The 13,269-nt window shown below is 41.0% G+C and overlaps 1 protein-coding gene across 7 annotated transcripts in view; it reads left to right on the forward strand.

Annotated features, from left to right (window-relative positions):
* Nucleotides 1-539: 539 nt before the first annotated feature.
* lmo7b (LIM domain 7b) overlaps nt 540-13,269 on the forward strand; it is a 29,714-nt gene continuing 16,984 nt past the window's right edge. For 3 of the 7 annotated variants that reach the window (XM_047581669.1, XM_047581671.1, XM_047581670.1), the window contains exons 1-9: nt 541-1,325; nt 1,507-1,608; nt 7,044-7,114; nt 7,494-7,563; nt 8,943-9,049; nt 9,578-9,608; nt 11,431-11,544; nt 11,618-11,783; nt 12,481-12,625. In XM_047581669.1, coding sequence (XP_047437625.1) covers nt 1,540-1,608; nt 7,044-7,114; nt 7,494-7,563; nt 8,943-9,049; nt 9,578-9,608; nt 11,431-11,544; nt 11,618-11,783; nt 12,481-12,625 — 773 coding nt within the window. In that variant the 5' untranslated portion in view covers nt 541-1,325; nt 1,507-1,539. Of the gene's footprint in view, nt 1,363-1,506; nt 1,609-7,043; nt 7,115-7,493; nt 7,564-8,942; nt 9,050-9,577; nt 9,609-11,430; nt 11,545-11,617; nt 11,784-12,480; nt 12,626-13,269 lie in introns of all 7 variants that reach the window. The other 4 variants (XM_047581667.1, XM_047581666.1, XM_047581668.1 and 1 more) reach the window with 4 other exon arrangements.

The following is a 13,269-nucleotide window of genomic DNA, read 5'->3' on the forward strand; positions in this document are numbered from 1 at the left end:
TACTGGTTTAATCTTTTACCGTGTGTTGCGTCGTTGTTTTATCCACGGTGCAACATGTGAGTCCTTAAAGAAGCTCAAGCTGTCAGATAAATAGCACAAAATGGAATTACATGAAAACTGGATGTTACTTAGACATGTACCACCTACCTAGACCAGACCAGACCCCGGCAGGATGCAGCCTGACACAGACACACGCACACAAAAACACTTTAGGAACAACTCAAAATAACAAAAATAAAAATTAATAAATAAAATAAATGAAAGCTGTTGACCTGGCCTCCAAATTCACTAGATCCCAAACTGATCAAGTATCTGTAGGATGATCCACAGAGGCCCCTCCCATAATAACATTGTGTTAACAGGCACAACAGGACACCCACAGAAGGCTCATGTCCGTTCTTTGATGAGACACAAGGGAGACCTACACAATATTAGGAAGGTGGTCATAATGTAACGCTTGATCGGTGTACTTCGTGCTGAGGTCAAAGTAGAGGCGCAGCAGACAATACAAACAGTGGCTATTGCAGGTCGTATTTCAGTGACTCGCACAGAATTTACTGGATTTTTTTTGTTTGTTATTTTATTCACATTTGGAGTTTGCTTTAACTTGCTGGTGGATGCATTCAAGGGTTACGATAAACTATGTGTGCAAGTTCACTGAATATATAAAGTAATGAATCTTCTGAGCACTCTCTACTGGAAGTGTATCACCCTGATCACACTGGAGGTACACTTAACTAAATATTAATGATACTGTTTTTTCTGGTGTTTGTCTTGTTGAGGCCTGAGTTAATGCTTGACATCAGTTCATTTCTGCGTAGCTTTATAATTTCCATTATCATTTGTTTCACTACAGGCCTATATTTCTTTTTTACGCATTATTTTATTATTATTTACATCGGGTTTTAACTGCCTGTCGTGGATTTCCTCGCCTTGTGGAACTTCTTATGTGTCAGAGCAGTGCTTAAATAAACTTGCCTTCAGTAGTCCTCACGTCCTGCAGACAGCCGTGCGTTGCATTCAGGTGATCCTGATGATCCCGATCCCCTCAGCTCTCAGCTCTCAGCTCTGCGCGCTGGTGTCGCACACCATCTGGCCGCCAGGGGCTCGGTGCCACCCTGCACACCTTCCACAATCACTCCATCTTGCATTCACTTCCCTTCCTAAACTTTGCCTTCAGTTTTTTTTTCTGTAGTGGGCGGGGGCGTCACTTTATTCAATAAACGCAACTCGTCAGTGATGGAAAGTCGGTGGCAGAGGTGAGGAGCGTCCACAGACGGAGTGGGTGTTGAGTTGAGGAGGAGAACTTCTAAACTTCTTAACCGGTGAGCTCTGCTCTGCTCTGCTCTGCTCTGCTCGCAGGTGACCGCCGCGGATGTCTGCACCAAACCGCGTGACTTTTCCTCGTGTTTGCAGACATTAATTAGTGTTATTTGCCGAGCTTGGTCTCCGTGCTCCGTAATTAATTGGTTTAATGATACTTTGCCTCTTGCGCCCTTCCATTAGAGTTTGTGCCATTTGCTTGTTCAGAAGATTAAGATGGAGTGGCGCCAGCAGACCAGTGTCAGCTGTGCAGACGCGTTCAACGAGGCTCAACGCTGGATTGAGGTACGTGCTCCACCTCTATTTATATTAATTTATTTCTTAACCTGCACTGGCGTGAGAAGCCTGTAGCTGTTTGTGCGTCTCTTAACGTGTCCCCCGTGCAGACAACTGCAAGGATATGCCTTATGTCTAGAAAATAATTATAATAGTGGAAATAACTTCTGCTTTTTTTTTTTTTTTTGTATCTTATGGATTTAATAAGAAGTGTTTAATGTTTAAAATGACTCACACTCAACCTTTTGTGAAGTCAGCGCCACTTGACAGACTTCTCCCTGAGTCCATATGCAAAATACAATATGCTGATAAGACTCAGGTGAGAGTTTGTCTCCTGACACAGACAGAGGAAGAAAAAAAAAAAAAAAGAAGCAGCAAAAAAACAAACCAACCCTGTGGTAGCTGAGATAAAACTGATTTGACTGCAGGGCTCACATGGCTTCGAGGGGAAATTCAAATGGAGTGAAAGCAAGATAATTAGGTAATGTTTAAAAGAAAATGGAAATTGGAAAATGTGCAGCAGCAGCAGCAGCAGCAGCGGCGCCTCGCACTGTGAGGTTTGTTCTGTAGTGTCTGTCTGCTGAAGGATGAGTTGGCCCTGGTGCTAGCTCTCCGCACGCTGCTGGGGGCACATGGTGCAGGCAGACTTTGCGGAGGATGTGGTTTGAAAGCAGTGCAGGAAGGTAGTTTCAGGGCTGCTCCTGTCCAGACATTGTTGTAGCAGCAGTCCTCGAATTATAACCAGTGAACGCAGCCTGCAGAGCGTGGGCGCTGAATGTTGACCGACTCTAAACTGAAGGGAACCATTAATGCCACTTGTGCCCTACTAGTTCATTATGAGAATTCCATCCAGAGCGGTCTTGGCAGGAGGCCCGCTGCACTGACGGATGAAAAGGGATGGCGATGAGGCATGTATGTGTGAGACGGACGTGCTATTTTTATTTTATTTTATTTTTTTCAAACTGTGTCACAAACTCTTCCTTGTGCCAAACTGCAACGAGAACGCGCTGGCTCTAAATCCCCTGCTACAGATTGCCGGATAACAAGCGTCCGTATGGTCAAGCATCCACAAATTGTTGCCATTCGTCATGAGCGCAGCACCAGCAGCAGTTATGTATGAATGTTTGCTGCATGCCTGGCAGACTCGAGAAGGGAAAAAAAAACATGGCATGTGGACAGGTTGTTTGGTTTCCAGTGTTTATTCGGAATAGTTGTTCCTTGAGTTGACTGGGGGCTGCAGCTTATTGCAGGTTTATGCTTCCACGTCAACTGCCCTCACGCTGCTAACTAATGCTAACTATGGGTCGGGGCGACGCAGACCCATAGAGCTGTGATTGGTCCACTTGGTTGTAGCGTATTTCCACTGTAGTATTTCCAGATTCTTGTTGATCTCTGCAATTTTCCCAGTTGATTGTTTTGGCTCAATAAAGATGGAAAACGTCAAGGAATGGTTAGCCAAGGAGGTTTGGAGATGGAAACATTTGCACGACTCGTCTTCGGTGAAATTTTGGCAAAACATGTTGAAAGTGAAGCAGGAAGTAGAAACAAAAATTAACCCCACTGGCAAAAAAAAATAAATAAATAAAAGGGCAGCATCGACTAGTGTTTAGGTGGCGTTTCTACAGAGCGAACCAGATTGATGAATACAGAGGGTATGCACTGACGTCACTGCTAACCCCCAGAGTGGAAAAAACATGGTGACATGTATCCGTAAATACAGCGAGACCGGGAAAAATGTGGATTATCAGATCAAATTAAGGATAATGGGACTCGGCACTGATCCACATGAAGTAGTATGGATTTGGAAAAGTGGATTAGCCTCAGTTTCAGTTAGTTTTAGGTCATTTTAGTTACAATAAATGTAGCTAAATAAAAGATGCTAACGCTAAGAGCTTTACTGAGAAGTAACATTAGCCATACAATACTGTAGAGGCCGACCAGACATTAAAAGGGTGACGAGGAGTGATCACAAATATTAATTTTATTGATGGAACTGAAGTAGTTACTGTCGACTGTAACTACTCCAAAACGACAACATTCACAAACTTGTCTGAGAGCCCTCCAGAACGTAACTTAAGGTTTGACTTCCCCAAAAAATACAGCATAACTTAATATTACCTGACACTAAATGTGAACCACAACACCAGGTTTCTGTGCCTGGATTCCAGTTGTTGCTTCTTAATGCAGCGATACATTTACTTCTCTTTTCTTGGGCAGATATCTGTAAAAATATAAAATATATCTCCGACTGCTTTTAAAATATGTTGGTTCAGTCAATCGCACAACAACTCATCCCCATTTTTTAATTAATTTTACATTTTCAATGCCATTAAAGCCTATGATTCAAACTAATGCTGCTAATCTCTTTGCTCAGCTGTCACTTTTTGCCACTCATTGGCCGTAACCATGGAGACTTCAGCTAGCTGTGACGTCATGTGCGTACCCTCTCTAAATAACTCACACCTAAGTACATGGGTTATGGCGTCTATGTCACGCAGACGTATAAATCACACTTAAAAAGCCACTTTGATTATTCATTAATCTGCCATTTACTGTACAAATGTTTGGCACAGGCATTTGTTATGTTTCCAATTAATCAAATCCTTGCCCATATTTTCATCCTCACTGATAAATTGACTTGTTTCATCATTTTTTTTAATTATTATTTTATTTTTTAGAAAACTCCCCGTGACAAACAAGACGGCCTAGACACACCTGAGAACATATGGTTGAGATTCAGTGAATTTGTGGTTTCTCAGGGGCTATTGTTTGTTGAAAATGACCAATTAAAGTTTTGCCGCTACAGTGGGACAGCTTGCCGCAGTGCCACAATGTGTTTTACTGTGTTAACCTCGCGCTGCATTGTTTGTCCGATTCCGCTGAGAAACGGTGGCTCAGTGCCCAGTGCCCAGTTCCACCCAAAAAAACAAAACAAAAAAAAAAAGAAACGAATTGTGATTGTGGATTCCTGGGGGGACTAATTAGTGAGAAGAATAGCCTTTTGGGGCCCTCGGTTAGTTATGGAGCCGAACCTTAATAGTCCCATTTTTATGTCCTCATTACAAAGCCCTCTCGCCCTGCGCTTGCTCCTGCCATGTAAATTAATTTGGGTCCTGTTGTATGTGTTGTACTTCGTTTGGATGTGAAAACATCCCTTACAAGCTTGTGAGATTGCTCTTCTTAAAACTTCTATCTGACTTTTTTGCTCTGTAGGTATTTTGTAATTTGCCTTGATGCAGCAGCTGGAGGGGGGGTTGAGATACTGAGGCAAAAAGCTTAATGTTATAAAAATGTGGAAAACATTGTGAACCTAAAGAATAATTTAAATTAATCTTTAAGCATTTTTTTGTTTGCATTTAATGCCACTGAACAGCATCATGTGTATATTGGCAGAAGTTCACAAACAACTAATTTTAACAATGGGGACTTACTGCACTGCGGTTTACCATTGCATTTGGGTTAAATCTTTTTATTGGTTTGTTTTCTTCCCCCCTCTGCTGATCATGGTTGTTTTTTTTTGTTAGATATGACGACACCATAGTTGTTTCTGCTGCTTTTCAAGGCGTGTTCCTCTCTGCTGGTGCAGATTCTGAGTCCGTACTGGATTTAGAGGCTGGACAACTAACTTCTAAGATGAATGCAAAGAGTGTTTTGCCCTTCAGAGTTTTCTGCAGAAAGGAAACTAAAAATATCAGCAGATTTCAGACCTGACAGTAGTCGAAGAAAACCCAGCCAATCAATCCGTTCAGACAAATTAGGCAATGTTATATATGTACAAGATGTAAGACCAACTTCTGGGATTTGTTTGATTGGGTTCGCCTTGTCTACTTCACGATTTGTGTGCAAAGTTGCTGATGTTTTGACTCATTTTTATGCAAAAATTTAGAAAATTCTGAAGGCCACAAAAACTTTTAAGCTGCCCTCTGTGTTATTTATTATATTCTATGAAGATTCACTTTTTTTTGTGACAATGAGGATTACTGAAAGGAATGTTTTTACTTTTGACAAATTAACCCGTTTGCGTTTTTCCTCAAACATGGGTTTTTGTGTACTTTTCTTATAGTCTACACTGATCCAAAATATTATGACCACCTCAGTCTGTTGTGCGCTGCCAAATTGACTCGCCTTCACTGGAATCGTGTGGGACATCCCTGAAGCTGTTTTTTTCTCATCTACTTATTTGCTAAATGTCGCCACTTTAGGTCAACATTGTCTCTTCAGACTCTGTGTGACTGGTTCCTCTGTGGACATCTCCTGTTGACTGGAACCATTCCAAAAGCGTAGCTCTAACAGATTTGCTCAAATAATCTGTCCTTCTGTTTGAGTCAGTGAGGTCTTTGAATCTACCCTTTCCTCCCACGGCTGGAACAGCTGACATCTTATAGACCTTGGGTTTGGCAGTTGTTACGAAACACTCATTGTCAACGGCAGCACGCCAGTACGTCTGCAGTTAATGTCGGCCAGGCTCTAAAATACAATCCTCTCAGTACATTGTTGGTATTTAATGACCATGCACTTGAATGCATCATCGGAGTACCTGGGCATCACTGACTGTATCCTGAGGCCCTAGCTTTTGTTTGCATTTTTAAGTTCTCCATGGTATTCGGGACCAGTATGACTTAAGATGAATAAAAACTAAGCATCATCTTCCAACAGGAAGTAGTAGTTTTTGAAAAAAAGAATGTCCTCATATGTGGTCACTGGGATTATTCATTATTTATATTATGATAAAGTCACCAGTGTGTGACAAAATGTAAAACTTTATTTTAATACCTGAACATAGCTGAGCAAAACCAGAATTGCAAACAGTGAAGGCCCAGATAATTAGTGAGGTGGTAGCTTGTTGTTAAATTTGTGGGTCATATCAAACTAGAAACTTTAATAAGCATAAATAAGTTTCAACCATAGAATTTGATTGAGTTTTGTTCCTCGTCCACTTTTGTGCTGTCATCGTCTGTAGAATGATTCCAATGCAATGCCCGCCATCATGTTGATCATGTTGTCATCTAATGTATTGACCCTTTGCTACCACTGGATGACAGACTAAACTGTCCTCGAATGGACAATTGGTTTAATTGGAGTAGAATAAGGTGAAATTAAACCTAAAACTTAATATCCCCAAGTGAGGACACAGGGCCTCAGAAGGGTAAAGATGGGTGGATTTCTCAGTATGGCTACACCTTAACTATGCATAACTGTAAGTCGGCCTCAATAGAGAAATAGAGTTGTGTAAAAATTCAAACTATTCACTCATAGAGGTTAAAGTTGTCTGTAACATGGAGGTTCATTTTCTGAGCCATCCTCTAGTGGCTGTTCCAGGAACTGCAGGAAATGCTTGTTGAGCGTTCTACTTCTGGTCTGTCACTGGAAAAAAAAAAAAACACTTGCAAATTTAAAAAAAGAAGAAAAAAGCATGTGAAATATGCCTTTTTTTTATGTTTTAGGAAGTGACCGGTAAATCCTTTGGCTGCAATGATTTCCGCGCCGCCTTGGAGAATGGAGTCCTGCTGTGCGAGTAAGTGACGACGCTCAGGACTCTGCTCAGTATTTAGCAACCTTTACAGCACCACAAAGTTTTATTTAAAGAAATTAAGTTTAAACTAAAACATCATGCCGGCCTGTGATTAATGAGTGTAACTGGGCTTATCTGCCAGTCCATTTTCAGCGGTAACCCTGACCCAACAACTTTAATTAACAGTTAAACCCAAAGCTGCTCAGTATTCCCAAACATCCTTAGTTAAGGTAATGAATTAAAGTACATGTCATGCAAACCACTAGATGAGATTATGGTTTGTGGTTCTTTATCTAAGACATAAACTTTTCTTTTTTTTAATTAAGGATTATTTTGTGGCAGTAGCTTTTTAATCTGTTGAATAATTTATTGTTTTTTGCAGCCTTATCAACCAGTTGAAACCTGGTATCATCAAGAGGATGAACAGGCTTTCTACTCCCATCGCTGGTCTGGTGAGTGTTACATTTAAACTGTGAAGTGTGTGTGTGTGTGTGTCTGTGTCTATAATCGTAAGGAAATAAGAAGCCACCTGCTAGCCAGGAAGTGTTGACACATCGTGTGGTTTCCTGTTTAAAGGCACCGTCAGTGCTGCTACAGTTTGATCCTGAAACGGCGTTTCCGCGCAGCTATTGAACTGCTGAATATGTAGAATGTATTTTTATTGGGCATCAATGCAAATGAGGGATTTTTATTTTGGCTTCAGGCAGTGTTTCACTTGCTTCATACAAGTATAATTGCCAAAATTGCCCAAAGCAAGAGCAAGGAAAGATCAATTGCAACCTCGCATCAGGGACCAATAAATAGAGCGAGCCCAGCGGTGAGTGGGTGCCAGAGCTGGTTATGATGGTGCAGTGTGAGCTGAAGATGCACCAGGGAATTGGCAGTTAACTTTGACGGCTTTAAGGACCAAACTGGTGGATTTGCATGTTATAATCTCTGAACTACACATTAAATATATCTTATATAAATGCTAATATTGCACATGTGTTTTTCTGCCCTTCTTGCAGCTCTTTAAGTAGGCACAGAACAAATATCCTCTTTGCAGAGCTTTGGCACATAAGTAATCACTCTGAGCATTAAGCTTTCCTTTATTTTTAGGTGCAAATTTACAATTTGCATTACCCTGATTTACACATGTATTATAATCGAGCTCTAATTGGAACTGTTTGTAAGAAAAACGCACATATTGTTAGAAATATTCTTTACAAATAAAATCCTACGAAACGGCAGTTTGTCTGTCTGCCACTAGGGGCTGCCAAAGCTTCGCCTGCTTACATTTATTTTTAAAAGTGACTTAGAAGTACCTGCAGTGATATGATGGCATGTTGAGCAATAAGTAGTCTCTAATGTTAAGCTAAACAATCTTGATTTCATCTGTTTTCACTGCTGAAATACTGATGTATAGATTGTGTTCTACTTGGCTAAGATGTTAGACTGCTGCTTCCTGCTGTGATCGGATGTGAAAGTCTCACTCACTCGTCTGGCTGCTTACAGACCTTGAGATGGCAAACTAGAAATGAATTTCTATGAGCTTAAGTCCTCAACCAACACGGCATTTTTCTAAATAAACAACAAAGTTAATTCCCACTATTTATTGGCTAAAACCTGCTGCTGACTGCGTCATTGCAGACGTGGAATTCATAATTATTGATTTAAATTGAATTGTTGCTTCATTATTGTGTTAATACTGAATTTGAGAACATTTTTATTCTTTGTTTTGGACACAACCTCAATTTTGCAAACAAGTGCCAAACAGCGTAAAAACCTGATTCTCCAGTCTTCACACGTTTTCGTTCTTTGTCCGATTCTTTCTGTGCTTCTGACACTTCAGGACAATGTGAACGTTTTCCTGAAAGCCTGCGGGAAGTTGGGACTAAATGACTCGCAGCTGTTTCACCCAGGCGACCTGCAGGACCTGTCCACTCGCGTGACACTCAGGTAGCGTTATCTTCGCCGAGCAGATGTGAACTTGTGTTGACTTGTTTATATTTGCTTAGAAGAGTTGCACATGAAGTTCCTGCGGATCACATGCACTGACACAAACGTACTGAAATATTATACATTCTATTAGTTTTGCATAAGGTGTTTTTCAGTGCTTGTGCTGAAAAAGGATAACAGAATGGGAATGAGGTGCTTTGCATTCATAAAGTTGTGAGCATTACCCGACAAGCCGCTCCTTTATATTTTCTCTTCAAAACCTGATAAGTAGGAGATTGCAAATGAGACGTATTAACATGTCACAGTGGTTCTTTTTTTTTTTCTTTCCTGACAGCTCTCTATCTGGTTTAGTGGCCAGTAATTTATTGCGTTATAGTGACACAACTGCATATTCATCCATAAAGTAAATTGCGACAGAGAGCTTCTATATATATTGTGTGTGTGTGTGTGTGTGTATATATCTGTGTGTGTGTGTGTGTGTGTGTATAGTCATTTATGTCTCTTTTTTTTTTTTTTTTTCCTTTTCAGGCGAGATGAAGGCAACAGGCGGCTCAAAAATGTGAGTTTGCATTTTAAAGATGCTTTCAACCCCTCATACTTTCATGGCCCTCTCTTTAATTATGCATCATAAAACCGACACGGCTGCTTAATTTCCCTACATGCAAGATCACAGTCAAATATGACGGGAAAAATCTAACCGAACATGTCGTCACTGTGCCTTTTAAACTGCATCTTTAAACTTCCCTGAGCCGTGGTGAGTGTGTGTCTGTTTAGCGTCGGTGAAACATGTGAGAACCGTACGTGTTCACGCTTGTGTTCACTGCTGGTATTTATTTATTTATTCTTTTTTTTTTTTTTTTTAAACATGTTTCATGGGGTTGTTTGGTTATCTGCGAGGCCTCATTTGAATGATACAATAGCTGACAACCGGGGCCCCGTAATGAGGCTGTTTTGTCTGAGCGCTCTCTGTTTGAACTGGGTGTCGCATTTTTTCCTTTGAATTAAGTAATTGGGGTCAAATTGCCTCCATTGAAATACATTAATTTTTTTTTCTTTCATGGAGGTTTTCAATGAGATACACAAGTTATTCATACAGTAAAGTTAGAAGTTGCATAACGGAGTGAACAGCGTTGGCTTTTACATACAGAGACGATATAATGGGGGATAATTTGGGGATTTTTACATTTACTGTTACTCCATTTAAGTATTAATTGAGGTGTTTTTAGAAGACTGATCTAATTATTACTTAGCCATGAGTTGTCTTAAGTCAACTTTGTATTTTCCTGCTAGTTAAGTAAACTTAACCACATTTAAGCAAAATAATCACATACTGTACGTGCATAATGGCTTTTTACAAGATTTAAATCATTTAGGTCGGACGTATTATATTGTCCTGGGATCTGTTTTAATACGCATGCATCTCATCGTGTCCATCAGCAGAAATGGTCCTAATGTGTCGTTCGTAATTGGTTGATATTATTATGAATCCATCCTCCTCTTATTCACTTCTATATAATATAAATCTTTTTTTTTTTTTTGTTGTTGTTGCATTATGGGCCTTGAGTGCTTTGAGCGTTGCTGCATTATTTAATGCAAATAAAATCCAGTGTGACAAATGATATTGTATTAACCTACTATGACCTGTTGCATGCAGGGAAATGATTTCCGTGGCATGAGGTTCGTGCTGGGTTCGAGCCTAATAAGCACCTCCTGTCCCTCCGCTTAAGACTGACATAAGCCCTTAACGCTTGTTTATTCGCAGGCTGTACAAATGAAGCTTCGGGGGCTCCAACTGGGTTTAACAACCAACAAAACTGACTTTGCAAAAAAAAAAAAAAAAAACCTTATTAGAGACTCTATAATCTAACCTATTTGTTAGACAGTAATGGTGAAAACCCAGAGATATCGCATATAAAATGTCTCCTTCTTCTCGCTTGCGCTGTGTCCTCTGCCGACTCTGCTCAGTGACGGCTCTGTTAATCAGCACATAGGCAAATGTTGTGCGTGTATCTCTTTGCAACACAGGCTGCCGCTGTGGTGAAGGACCGTATGCGTGTGTCGCTCGGCTCAAAGCCACTGAGAAGTAAACCGCGTCCAAGCACCTTGGTTGCTAAAATAGTAAAACACTAAATGTCAGGTAGAGGCCCGTATTTCACGGGGATTTACTCGCCGGCCTCACTAATGGTTGTCAAGTATGTGTGTGTGACTGTCAACAGGGTTTTTAGCCGCCTTGTGAAGGCTATGTGCCTCGGCATCACCGGTATCACTTGCTGCTCATTTGGGAGACTTCTTTTCTACACAGGATCAAATGGGTGGAAGGAAGTTTGGCACATGGTCAGGTTTGAGTAGGTCATGCTTGTTTTTTGCCCTTTGTCTCTCAGGTTCTGATTACAATCTACTGGTTGGGTCGCAAGGCTCACCTTGATGCCTTCTACAGTGGTCCTCAGCTTAACTTCAAGGCGTTCGAAGGGCTGTTAGGGTTGGCCTTGTCCAAGGTAAGCTTCACTTCAAGGCTTTTAACCACCGTCATTTATTTGTGCCCACGTTAACGCTGCCTTCTAAATCCAGGCTCTGGACGAAGGCAGTAATGTTTTGGTGAAGGACGATGGCTACGGAGAGTGCCGTTACCTAGAGGGGGAGGAGTGTCAGCGCAAGAGACCGAGCTATAAGAGGGAGAATTCTGCGGACAGCGTTGATTCCCTGGACTCCAGGGCTCTCCGCCCAAACAGTGAAGGTACTTCTGTGCATTCTCCAAAAAAATCTCGAGATGACAACTTCTCACACCTCAAGCGGTGCCACATTCATGATATTAGAATGCACGTTGTGAGGAGTTCCCTATTTGTCAGGATATAAAGTGATGTCCAGTAGTGTCCATCTTTTTCTATATATGTATATATATTGATGTTGTTAAGAGTCCATTGTTGGTGCAAACTTTGTTGATTCCTCACAAACTGCTCCTGCAAAAATGGAGACAGTTTTTTTTTTTCTGTCAAAATCTGCCTGCTGTTCTGTCTCCAAAAAAACACATGTATTTATAAAAAAAAAAAACTCCCCAAATTAGAATAATCCAGCAACTATATACGGAGCCGTGTCATTATGTTTAATCAGTCTAATTTTGCCAGAGGAATAGCTTTCTGTGCTGCTTATCCTCTTATCTCAACGTGTCATTTGGCTGCCTGACTGGATGCACGTCGGTGATGGATTGCTCCAAGTTCAACACTGTGGTGTTAAAAGTGCGCGTGTGATGGTGGAGGGTGAAATATGTGGCCTGATTCTCCCCAGAGGCTTGGCTTTGTGAAGACGCAGTCACCCAGGGAAGGTTTCTGTTGTTCTCTGCCGCGTATAATGGCTCATCATTACTTTCCTTCCACTTATCCCCAAACCGTGTCTGTTCTGTTGCTCATTTTCCGTACGTCTGTGTCCTTCTCTAGGTTGTGGTAGTGACGCAGAAGCGGAGCAGGTGTTCAAGATGGAGAACGCAGCACGCCAGAGTAAAGGCTATGTCCCGCCGCCTCTCCTTCGAAGCAAACAAGGACAGGAGGAGAACGAAAGGGGCAGTGCGAGTCCGCTCCATAGGTACGTCCAGATGTGTTGGCTGCTGTACACAGGAAGTTCACACAGTGCTACTAACTTACTGATCCAAGGCTGACCTACTGGGGGGGGGGGGGAGCTTTTGCATTTATTCACACTGTTAGGAATTTCTTTTTAACAAAATGGAAAGTGGAGAATTTTACATTTGCCAAAAGCTGTTGAAAGCTGCTGTCACTGTTTGGTAGTTCTTATAATTTGAAGTTGAATATGTTTTCCCTTAAACTAAGCCCTAGTCCAAATCAATGTAGCCTTCATGCATATGTCAACACCCCGTCATCCCTTTAAATTCATTGTTGCATAAAGGTGGTGAGTGTTTTCAATGATGCACATAATTAGAATTTCTTTTAAAATGATGATTTGGGTTAGAAAGCTGTTATTGGTATCATAGAAGTATTTTTGAGTTCTTCATCTACAGCCCTGTTTGCATGGTATTATTTTTACCTGAGGACGTCATGTGAATCAGATAGGTCTCTGTTTCATGTGGCGCATTCACACGGGATAAACAATGTATTTTACTCAAATTCACATTCCGTTGTTGTGGCTCTGCTACTTTCCATCTCATTCCACTTCATCAGAGATGTTTTTTTATTACTTTTCAATTTATAATGTATGATGAAAATATATTTTTG

This window comes from Mugil cephalus, chromosome 3, assembly GCF_022458985.1.
Source record: "Mugil cephalus isolate CIBA_MC_2020 chromosome 3, CIBA_Mcephalus_1.1, whole genome shotgun sequence".
Taxonomy (NCBI): Eukaryota; Metazoa; Chordata; class Actinopteri; order Mugiliformes; family Mugilidae; genus Mugil; species Mugil cephalus.